At 38.5% G+C, this 12,279-nt stretch overlaps 1 protein-coding gene across 6 annotated transcripts in view; it reads right to left on the reverse strand.

Annotated features, from left to right (window-relative positions):
• Positions 1 to 12,279, reverse strand: part of SLC7A2 (solute carrier family 7 member 2) — a 65,114-nt gene that overhangs the window by 21,534 nt on the left and 31,301 nt on the right. For 2 of the 6 annotated variants that reach the window (XR_009216024.1, XM_058525076.1), the window contains exons 1-2: positions 732 to 1,183; positions 100 to 255 (exon numbers count right to left, since the gene is read on the reverse strand). Coding sequence is in view for 5 of the 6 variants with exons in the window: in XM_058525076.1 (XP_058381059.1) it covers positions 100 to 255; positions 732 to 1,173 (598 nt within the window). In the remaining variant the exon portion in view is untranslated. Of the gene's footprint in view, positions 1 to 99; positions 256 to 731; positions 1,190 to 10,405; positions 10,510 to 12,279 lie in introns of those variants that run through there. The other 4 variants (XM_058525080.1, XM_058525077.1, XM_058525079.1 and 1 more) reach the window with 3 other exon arrangements.

Genomic DNA, 12,279 nt, shown 5'->3' on the forward strand with positions numbered 1-12,279 from the left:
TCAGTCTTGGGCACTCAGGCCCCAAATTCAGTGGTAACCTATTTTCCTTGGACAATCAGTCTGGCTCATCTTAGGGAGACGTATCATTGGTTTTCTCACCTGACAGAAGTAATATAAGGCATACAGCAAAAAAGTCAGGATACTCCGCAAGGCCGGAATAATTCATCTTGAAGTATGTCCTGAAAAACTGACCAATCTGTTTGCTAAGAAGTTCATCAAAAGTGCCACTCCATGCTCTTGCAACACTGGACGTACCTTCCCAAACACAGAACATTCAGAGAATACAAGGTCACTGGGAGAAAATGAACATAACATCATTTGCTACTCTATTCTAGGATGAACATGGGTTAGTTCAGACAGAACTGAAAATTTTAATCACACATAAAATTATCTTGATAATTTTATAATTATACAACAGTAATCAAATGCTCAAGTCCATAATTGTGGAATCAGGGAACTTTACTGGCATTAAAGAACTACAGTTTTTTAAAAAACAGGTTTTCAAACCTGCTAAGAGGCATATTCAGAGATAAAGCAGAATCACCGAATTGTGCAATCAGAAGGAGACATTTTCGAGATGAGAAAAATGAGACATAACAGGGATCAAGTGATTCACTCAAGACCAGACAGTCGCTAACTAACGCGGACCTACAACAGAACCCCAAGGCCTCCGACTTAAGAATGCTACTTCTACTATTCTACACAATTTGATTGATGTTTTTGAAACATACCTATCACATAGGATAAAATGAGATTCCAGCCTGTGATGAAGGCCCACAGCTCTCCAACAGTAACGTACGTGTACAAATACGCGGAGCCAGTCTTGGGAACTCGGGCCCCAAATTCAGCGTAGCAAAGGCCTGCCATCACGGAGGCCAGGGCAGCGATGAGGAAGGAAACCACGATGCTGGGGCCTGAATCCGCTTTGGCAACCTCTCCAGCGAGAACGTAAACCCCAGCACCAAGAGTGCTGCCAACCCCCAAGGCAATGAGGTCCATGACGGACAAGCAGCGGCATAATTTGGAATCTTCCAGACTGTCCAGAGTGACGATTTTTCTCCGGATCAGACATCGGGCAAAAGACAGAGCGGCTCTACAGGGAATCATTCTGAAGAGGGTGACCTGTGGAAGAGAAAGAAGGGAGGAGGTTAGGAGCTGCTCTGGAATCATCATCCGCCCAGTTAGTGACTCAGCTTCTCAGCACAATGGTGGCCCTGTATTCTTTGTTTTAACTTGTCACTAGGGGTGTGGCCCAGAGCAATCAGAAGGAGGCTTTAATAAGCCAAAGCTATGAATTTCTTAGAGTTACATGCCCTTTTATAAGGGACTGAGACAAATGGCTTATTTGGAGAGCAAAGAACTAGGAGCCCTGGGTGATTAACAAGATCTGCCATTTTTGTTGCTACCATTTTCAAAGATAATGTTGATAGAAATATACACCAGGAGATGGCTCATTTGTCCTCACTACAAGGAAGGGGGTAAACTGCCTCATCTTTTCGGTTCTCTGTATTTCTTTTCTTCGATCATTCATTCAACTCATATTTCTTAGGCCTTATTACGTGCCAGGGACTGTGTTAAGAATGTGTCTAGAAGGGTGTGGTACATAGATAAGTTCTCTAGCTTTAGGGAACTAGCAGTCCAGCTATTGTCTAAAAGCAGGTAAATATGCTGTCATTACATATTCAGTTTTATCAGCTTTATCAAATATGTGTGAGTTTCTCTGTTTTCATTTCATTCTGTTTCATTTTAAGGTGGAGGCATTTGCACATTTTGGAATAAAAAAACTCCCCCCAAAACATGCTTGGATTTTTCTAACTAAAAACTGCTATTCGACTATGTTTTAAGTATGAACTTGTAGTAAAACATACATGCTTATTTATATTTACTTGAGATTTCTAAATAAATAAATAAACCCAAAGTCCATGCCAAGTATGATGTGTTCTTTTGTAAATGGAATGAATAATGTAGACAGAAACTGTCTCTCTCGCCATATCCTACAGGCTCAAACAACCTAACACTGAAAAAAATGACCAGGTTATAAAACAAAGTATGGATTTTAGTTTTATGTTAGTAAGGAAAAAAATACATATATTGCATAAGTCTGAAGCAAAATATTAACAGCACTGATCTTTGAGAGGTGGGCTAATTTTTACTCCTACGTATTTCATTAAATTGTATTATATTGCTAATATGTATTTCTAATTATCTCCAATGAATATCTACAACATATGTGCAAAAAAGATAAAAATTAGAGAGCCTACATGGCCTTGTCTACAGAAACATGTAACTCAGCAGACCAGGAAATAACTAAGGAATAGGGAATATAATAGTGTATGCAGCTTATCAGTCAATAAAATTAAATGTATTTAACTTTTAGAAGTTCAGACTCATGTTTGTCACTTCTACTGCACAGTGGTCTACACACCTTGGATGCCATCCTCTCAATCTCATTATATTCATTATCAATAACCTAAACTCATGAGATGACAGCTTGGCATCTTCTCTGAAGAACTTAGCGCTTTCTATCCTATAAAATAAACCCTTCAACATTTTTCTCAACCTTAATCTCTATAAAACAAAATTATTATTAAAAATTATTTTTTTAAAAAATAAATAAGATAAATTTTCTATACTAAATCTAAATGGCTTGTTGCACATAAGGGGAAGAGACATTGCTGGGATATCAATATCCAGTTTCACACTGAACCTAGTAGATAAAGCTAACTCACTGAACATTATTCACCCATCAATATAAAATGCAAGTCCTTGATATTGAAAGCAGCCCATTTGAAGAATATAGAGAAAAATCCTAAAGAAAAATGAAAATGAGCGAAAAGTTCCTGTACAGTAAAAATAAAATTTCACACATCAGTATCTTCCGCGTCACCTGACAGAGTGCCAAGCATGGCACTTCACAAATATTTGTTGAAAAATTTGCAAATACAGATGACATCTCCAATTTTGCCAATATTCTGGCTTCCAAAGTAAAAACCTATCAATACTTCTATAAATCATACGTGTATCAATTTCTACCCCTAAGTAACACTTAAATAGCTATTTCTCATATAACACATCCAGAAGATAAGGTAGGGAAGTGTTCTGCTTAAAAGAGAATCAAGAGGTAAAAAGTTGAAGTTATACAAAAGCCAAATGAGGTGGCGGGAGGGGAATTGAGGCTATTTACTAAATGCTGACTTTCCGTAACATTTAAGTGTTTTTATACAAACAGAAACGTGCAAAGATCAAGAATTAGGGACCAATGCCAACTGAAAAATGCTCAAAAATGAAGATCCACTGAATTTTAGTAATGATTTAAGATCATGTGAAAACAGGACATGTTGTATACAACTTTAGAAAACAATTGACACAAAATAAGGCGCACCTGTTGGTCATTTAACTAAAACCCTCTCTTGATCAAGTAGTTGATTAACTTCAATTTTTATGAAAAAAGACAAATTCTATAACTATTGCATATTTAAGAGAAGGGATCTTGAAGGAAGCTAGGGAAACTAAAGAAATTTTGGAGAGTGATAAGATTGTGGGTGAGCTTTTATCTTTTTCATAATGCTTTTTTCTGGTAAATATGGTGATGATGTTGTTTGTGAAATTTCTTAAAAAAAAAAAAAAAAACAGCATAAGGGAAATAAAAAACAGCATGAAAGGGAATAAGCAAGCCAACCAATAAACAACCTGGTTTGAAAATGTTAAAATAGTAACAGCTTTTGTTATTAACAGTTACCCAAAATGAATAAATGAGTGACCATCATCTCATCAATATAAAAGTGAATTTAATTCACTCCAGATTACATACGAAGCAGAACTGTTTACAGAAATATCTAGCTTTAATCAGATAAGATCTGATTGTTACTGCTTCTGCCTATTAAAAATGGAAAGTATTTTTTGTTCAGTTTTTCTCTGTTGCCCTGAGGAAATAAGACAGAGCTGCCATTGGTCAAGCGTTCATTTGCTTCTGAATAACAGAAAACCATACGTCAGAAACTTTTCTCAGAACCCACAGGTTACGCAATGTCCTTTGCAAACAGTCTCAACTACGCACACCTGATAAAATACTGATTGCAGAAGCCATGACACAAAACCGATTTTGTAGAAATATAATGGGATGGGAGAAAAACAATGTAAAAATATACTGGGTCAATTTAATGAATCATTATTAAACAAATACTTATTAAGTCCTAGCAGGTGTATCCTACAGTATTTAGTCAATAAAGAAAAAAGAATACCGTGCTTTTGTAAAATATGTTTTTGTGCAGACAGACTAATACATGAAAGCAGATTGGCAACAGGGGAACGAGAAAAAAATAAGATATTTGTGTCTAATATGAGTGATATAATTTTATATTTACATTTTTTTGTTATAACTTTTTTAAAAGATATGCTTCTTGTGTGAAATGGTTATGACAACCTTATTCTCATTTCTACAAGGTTCTTTCATTGCTGGAAAAAAATCCACTCATACTTCTGTGTGTGTTGACTCAGGTCGGTATCCACGGTCCGTGCCTGGGCTCTGCCCTGCTGCTCGTCAACAAACAACTATGCAGGGAGAATATGCAGGGATTTTGAAGGTGATTCTATTGGCCTGGAGAGCACAGAATGTTTTTCCAAGAGCAGACAATGGTCCACACCATCATACCCACTGTCAGCTATTGCTACTGTGACCAGGGACTGGTATTTAATATGAAACCTACATACGTGGACAATGGTCTTTGGGAAGAGGTCTATGGAACACTCATACTCATGGCTTTAGCCTTAGAATATAAAAGCTCTAATCAACATTCCTATGAGGTCATAAATGATTCTAGTGATACCAGAAACAGATACATATCTTTCTTCAACAAACAATTATTTTACTAATCCCCAAGACAGGGGCCTCTCTCTTAAGGAGGAAAAACATGCACATATTAGCTTAGATCTGAAAATGTAATTAGCCAAGGGAGAGCTGGAAGAGATGGGCAATGCTCTCTGCTCTGCAGCAGAAAATTTCTGAACGACTTTAATGACCCTGATGATAGAGTTGGACCTTCCTCAGCCCCCTCGCCCCCAACCCTGAGTACAAAAATTTCAAGACACCTAAATCCTTGATGGAGCCCCTATTAATTCTTGCCAAAAAGCTAAATTCTTTCCTCAGCAACTTGCAATTACCTCCTCCTCAAATTTCTTCAATCCAGGTTGTAAACTCAACAGTACAGAATTTCAGGTGAAGTAAATCCCCAGCCCTGATGATATGACAACACCACAGAGCAGATTTCCTTTCAATAACCACAGAAATCTTCCAAAATCTGCTAATTACAGTCAAAAGTCGGTCCTGGATTTTCACTTTGGTTCAAAAGTCTAATTTAGCATTGAGTTGCATAGAAATGAAGCTTTCCCTTCCTCCCCTAAGTAAAGACTACAATTTCAAACTTCATTCTCTGTATCAGGATCACAGGCCCTGACAATAAATCTTCTAGGAGAAAGCTGTGGCAAGTCAGTAGGACACACACCCCAGCAAATCCTCAACAAACTAGCTCATCCGAATTATAACCAAATTTTCCTTCCTCGTTCGAGTTGCTAATTTCGCGGTGAGACATCTGCACTTTCCATTTTTAGACTGACAGGGAAAAAGGAATTAAACCATATAGGACTGGGATCTTTGCCCCACTGTGTGTGTGTGTGTTTTCTCTTGTTTTTTTCTCTGAACTAGACCATTTGTTTTTGCAATCCCCAAACTCAACATCAACTACATTTCTACAACTTGAAAGTTCAAAAACATGTTTTCAAATTATATTACAGGTTAAATAATTTAGTAAAAGGGTGGAAAAGATATGGATATAATACCATGAAATTATTGACTTTTCTCTCATTCTTTTTACTTACTTTTAAGAGATTAATTTCTCAAAAAAAATACATCAAAAGTATAACACAGGCTAAAAGATAATCAGAAATGGTAACTATTCACCTTGGATGGTAAAAAACAAACAACAACAAACCTTTGTATTCAAACCTAAAACCTTTATTTTTCTGGAAAACAAAAATACTTTTTCATATACATTTCACTTATATTTAGTCCAAAATTTACCTTTTCTCCAAATCAAATTTTCTGAACAATATCTTCCTCGAAAGTTTTCTCCAGATAGGTGAGTGCAAATGTAGAAATAAGTAAAAATTAAAGACACACTGAGGCCACTACAAAGTCATGATCATTGTAGCAATGTTTATATTTTCTTTCCTTTTCTATCAACTTGTTATTACCAGGAAGTGAGAATAAAAATGGATTATTTCAAAATTTCTAATACAGAATCCAAACATAGACAAGCATCTTTCCTAAGGACATCCCAGGAACAGCTGAAAGAGAATTCTGGAAAGTATGTACAGGCAGCTGATGCTTCAAAACACGTGAATCCATTTAGCTTTAGTAAAGGCCTAGCTGTCTCATTCAAACAGATGCAGAACAAGAAAAAAAAATTGTGTCCAACTTTCGTTTATAGGGTTGGTGACCCTAAACCAAGTAGTTCTTAAGGAAGTAAAAAAGAAATGAAAAGAAGACAGCAGAGCCCTCAGCACCTCGGTAACCAGAGTGTCTGCCCAGTCAGCACCCCACTTGCACGGTCAAGGATCTCGGTGGCAAGCTTGGGCACCAGGCAGACGTCTGTTCCCAGTAGATCTTACCATACTTCGGCTAATAAATCACTCCGAATGCCAGAGGGTACCAACTGTTCCCTCTCCCCAGGCAGCTACCAAAGGAAACGTCCTCTGCTAGGACCAGTCACCCTATACATGCCATTTGGAACATCAGGAGATACCCTGTCCAAAGTTATTTCACACCCGTCACTACTCTATATGTGCCATACTAATAAAAATGGCTAACATTGATTGAGTGAATACCACGCACCAGGTAAAGATCTAAGCCCTTTTCGTTTCCCCTTTCATGAATCTTCACAATATCCCCACTAGATCAGGACTATTGTGAATCTCAGAGTACAGATGAGGAAGCTGAGGTGTAGAAAGGCTAGCCAATATCACAGTTAGCATGTGGAACCAGGGCTAAACCCAGCAGGGTGACTCTGGAGCCTTTATTCACAGGCGCTATGCTCTACTGCCGCCTGGCCAGAGAGCCCAGTCATTGCCCACTGCCCACACCTCCTTTGAAGAGAGTCTGCTCTCCCCATAGCACTGTCCTCCACCCCCAAGCCGCAGGTAACTGGATCAGAGATAAACACTTGACTCAAGATTAAATATCCAAAGGCTAGGTACGCTCATTCAATTTTCTTGAAATCTGAATAACAAGACAGAATAGGTCAGATGATCCAGTGCTCAGGCTGAAGTCATGCAGACTGGGGGCCAGGTTGACACCGTGCAGAAAACAAGAGGTTGGCAGCAGAAGCAGACCATGGCCATTCAGGACAGCAGAGATGAGAGACCCCGCCATCCCGGCAGTGAGAATTGGAGCAGGCAGCATGGGTCAACTTTTCTCCTCTGGAGGCCCTGCAGTCCTTGCTGATGTTGGGTGTGCAAGAGTCCCCTGCATCCTTTCAAGAAACCTCCTGTTCACTTAAGCTATGTTGATGGTCTCTTTTCCTTGAAACCGGAGGCGCCTGATGAAAGTCAAGATGATATCGCTAGGGCCTGCTCCACCAGGCTCCTCTCCCAATTTCAACCCTTCAAATATTCTGCTACCTCCTACCATTTCTGGTGGGTTTCCTGATAATTCCTCTTCTTTCCAAGAGTAGGTGTCCTGATGGACTATCTTGAATTTGTTTAGATGTTCTTCCAATAAGGTACTCATAGAGTTGAACATGCATTAGGCCTGTCCTTTATACACACCCACAGACATATATACTCTCTACCTGGGAGAGGTAGCTTTGAATAAGGCAGAGAAAATCTTTTCTTCTCAGACACACATACATCTAATCTGGGCTCTTGGTATCCCTATTTCTCCAGTGCCCACTACTGACTGAGGAGTACCCTCTACCTACCCAAGGTCCCAGGAACAGCAAACAAGGGCTCTGTAGTACTTACTAAAGATGTTTAAAACATTTTTTTTCACCAATGAATTGTAGTAGTAAATCAGGAGTAGAGCAATTATTCACCTAATGAAGTGAGGGAGAGCAAAGGAAGCACTGGAAATTTTTATCATAATGGAGAAGGTTAAGAGTTTCCTGAGTTAGAGAAGTCTCTCAATACCGTTGCCTTAAGATTTTAATGTTAGTAGGTTATTTTTTCTTTAAAAAATGCAAATTTCTTACAAGTACTTTCACTCTTTTATTAGCTCCACAAACACTTCAGTGCACACTCCTGGGCACTGAAACAACCATAACAAGGCTGCCATAATCTCTCCTCTCACGGCACTTCCAGTCGAGTGGTGGCACAGACAACAGCCAGTTCAATATTGTAAAGCAAATGCTTGTGCATAAGCGACATGGGGGGCCCACAGGACAGGCTCCTAATTCAGACTCTGACTGGGGTTCAGGTGGTCAGAGAAGCTTTCCTGGAGAAAGCTATGTCTAATCTGAGACCTAAAGGCTGAATTGGATTGAACCATCTGAATGTGCAGCAGGAAGGAGGCTGAGAGGGTAGTGGTAGGAATTATGAGTGTTCTGAGCAGAAGGAATGGCAAGTGCTAAGGAGCATAAAGTAGTTCCACACACACAGGGCTTAGGGGATGGGGGAAACGCTACAGGAAAGTAGGGGTAAGCAGAGGGGCCCCTAGGCCATGCAAAGAGCTTGAACTTGACCCTGAGGGCACTGGACAATCATTGAAGGATTTTAGGCCAGATATACAATTTGAGAACTATTGTTCTGATTGTATTATAGGGAAGGGAGAAAGATCAAGACTGGAGTTAAGGAGAAAGGTAAACACCTCACTGGAATAATCTAGGCCCAAGGGACTGTGACCTGTTCTAGGGTAAAGGCAGCGGAGGGGACTCCAGAGCTGGTTAGGAGGTGAGGGATATAGAAGTTGGTGACTGTGTGGATTTGGGACCCATGGCTGCTGGATGATTTGTGTGCCCTTCATTTAAACAAGGAATAAGAGAGAAGGAGGTTCTTTCTGACTACTCTGATTTTAAGTTACATGTGGGACTGCCAGGTAGTCTCAACAAAACTCAGGCGAGCACAGAAGACAGGAGATCTGAGAATTATCAGCACAGAAATGATACTTAAATGGACAGTATCACCCAGGGAGAGACTGTACATGAGAAAGGAAGGGAACAAAACACCAAAGATACACACATTTAAGGAATGAGAAGAAGAAATAGAGGAGCTGAGAAGGAGAGGCAAGAGTGGTAGAAGAAACCGGAAGTTCTGAGCCAAAAGGGGAGTGAGCTTTTCAGGAAGAAAGGAGTGGGCATTAGAATCAGACAGCACTTGAAATGAAGGAAAAAAGTAGTGATATTGGGATTTCACTAAATCCCAAGGAAGTCTTTGGCAACCTGACAGGAGAGGTGGCTTGGCGGGGGTGTAAGCTGGGTTGCGGTGGGCTGAGAAATGATGAGAGGTGAGAAAAAGACAGCAACAAGTTCAGGTGGCTAAATGACATGAGGGGTCCACGGGGTCGAGGGAGGGCTTTTTATAAAGAAAGAACTTAACGTGTTTAGACACTGATGGGCAAGTGCCAGGGGAGAGAGAGGGGGAGAGAGAGAGAGAGAGAGAGAGAGAGAGACGCTGAAAATACAGAAGGGAGAATGGATATCACAAGGTTCTCTTGAGATGTGGATCTAGAGCTGGGTTGAAGAGTTGGAATCAGGAAGAAGGAGAGATGTCACATCCACACTATGAGGGCAAGAAGGAGGACAGGGTGAGACGGGGCAGACAAATTTGTAGGCTAAGTGATAGATTCCTGAGCTCTTATGCTATCTGAAAGACTAGAATAAAATTCTAACTTTATATGGCATACGGTTTACAGATAATAAAAAAAATGGATGAACAAATAATGTCAGAATGACTTCAGTATAACCTCATAGAAGGAAGGCTTTGCCTTGTTTTTGTTTTTACACTTAAAACTTGCACTCCCATTCTAAACACAAAAAAATACACACATGGTAACTTTAAATATATGCTTCTGGAATACAGTTAACATTTCCACGTCAAGCTCTTTGAACCGTCAGAAAACTACACACAGGAATATCTGGCATGTCGTTTTCATGGAACAAGATATTCTAGATGAAAGGGCTTTCTAGATACTGACGTTTAAATCTCTAAATCTTTGACTAGTGTTGATCAAATCTTGCCACAATTCAGTGAACTTCCTAAGTGTTCCTGAATTTTCTGGTAGCTATTTGCTGTGGTAACAGTCACCCAAGCTGCTCATCTTTATAACAAGGTGATTCATTCAGTATGAATGTTCTCAAGAAATTGTTTAAAAAGACAAACAGAACTGTTTTAAAAACAAACAAATACTCACTATTACCTTAATTCCAGTTTTAATGCACTGTCCACACAAATTAGATCCCACCCAAGGATGCCAAGGAAATCCAGATGACCTGGACAAACCCAGGCTCCTGTTGACAGATAGCCGTTGCTCCAGAGTTTTCTTCCTTATTTCTGGATTAGTAGCTGAATTTCAGATTCAAGATGCTGGAAGTATGTTCATGGACTAGGAGATGTGTTAAAGGACAAGAAAGCTCTTTTTGTCTGAAGGCAAAGAACTGAGAAATACTTTAGAACGTTCTGATTTCCTCTAATCATTTTCTTTCCAACAGAGCCAAGTACTCCTCTGAATTCACCACCCCGCACCCTCCCCCAAAGCCACCTAATTTAATTGTTAGAACTCAACCACTCTTGTTTCAATGCTAGGCAAAATTCCTTCCATCAAACTGTAGTGGAAAAGGAATTCAATGAGAATTCACATTCGTTTTTAGTTCAAGAAATTAAATGGATACTATGCCGAGTGTAATTATGGTTTATGGTTTTGCTGGAAAGTCGTTTCTTGAAAAATGGTCGTTTTTGAAACTATTTTCAATTTTGAAAAGCACATTCTGATTTGGTACTTCTTAAAATACAGAAACAAGTACAGAGATTTTTATCATTAGCATCTTGGCAGATTGTTGAAACACTGCTATTGGCTGAGAGAGGTTTGGAAGTTCATGTTGGCTTCAAATAAATCTGAATAAAACATTACTATTGAGTGCTCAGAGAAAGTAATTAAAACAGTGCCAGTTCGTCATCATCATGATTCAGAGCCTCTAAGATTTAAGAATAGAATATGCAAATTAAGAAGAATTTTAAAAATTAAAATAACTTGAAATGACGAGGTCCTTAAAACTGAAGTCCGACATCTTGTCACACATTTATAGTCTACTAATTATTAATATGCCTAACTATAAACAATTTCTCCAACTCAAGTTTTCACCAGACTTTTTCTTAATTTTTATAATATTGCATAGACTGAATTCAACCTATCAATTGTTTAATGAACCGTCAATTTCTCTAAAATATCAAGCCTTAGAAATTTCAAAAAGGAAAAAGGAAATGGTCTAAATGCAATTTCTAAACAATATTCCAGGGGGCAGGGGGAAACAGGCAGAGGGAGAAAGATAAGTACAACTGGCCATTACCATATAGTATGCTTGTGGGTAAGGGAATCCCAGGATACTACCAGGACACAAAGGCGGACACCCTGTTCACACTCAGGCTGGGGTTGGGGTCTGCAGGAAGGTCTTCCTGGGGGGGAGCCATGACTAATCTGATTCCCTATCCATTCTTCCACTCCAGAATTCATTAAAAAAAAAAAGACGGAATACTGCTTAACTAGTCCTTAGAGCAAAGAATACAAATAAGAAAACCAACTTTGAATTTTTCTAATAACAAAGCAATATCCATAATCTTTAAAACTCATTTGAAATTTTGATAATTCATATAATCAGCCACTTCTTAAAATCAATTATTTAAAAGTTCAACTTATCCTCTTTCTTACTTTATTTAAAAAAATTCCTTTCTCGGAAAAAGACCCTGAATTTTGTATAAATATTTAATAACAACTGAAGTTATTTCCCTAACAAATAGTAACAAATCCTTAAAATAATCATATTAATCTGCAAAATCTTAATCAGAAGTTCTTGGAAACATCGATTTTGATTTTTAATTTTGAATAGCAATAGCTTAAGTTACTATACAATTCAAAATTCAAATTATCTCATAATCTTCTAAAAACTCTACTTGGTAATCATTGATTGATTAAGAGTTTTCTAAACAAATAAAGTATTTAAATAATGTGTGAAGAGTGGGCTCTACAAGGAATACAATTTATAAAAAAGTACAAAGCATGGTAAGACCTACTATTTA

The sequence above is a fragment of the Diceros bicornis genome, chromosome 29, assembly GCF_020826845.1.
Source record: "Diceros bicornis minor isolate mBicDic1 chromosome 29, mDicBic1.mat.cur, whole genome shotgun sequence".
Lineage (NCBI taxonomy): Eukaryota > Metazoa > Chordata > Mammalia > Perissodactyla > Rhinocerotidae > Diceros > Diceros bicornis.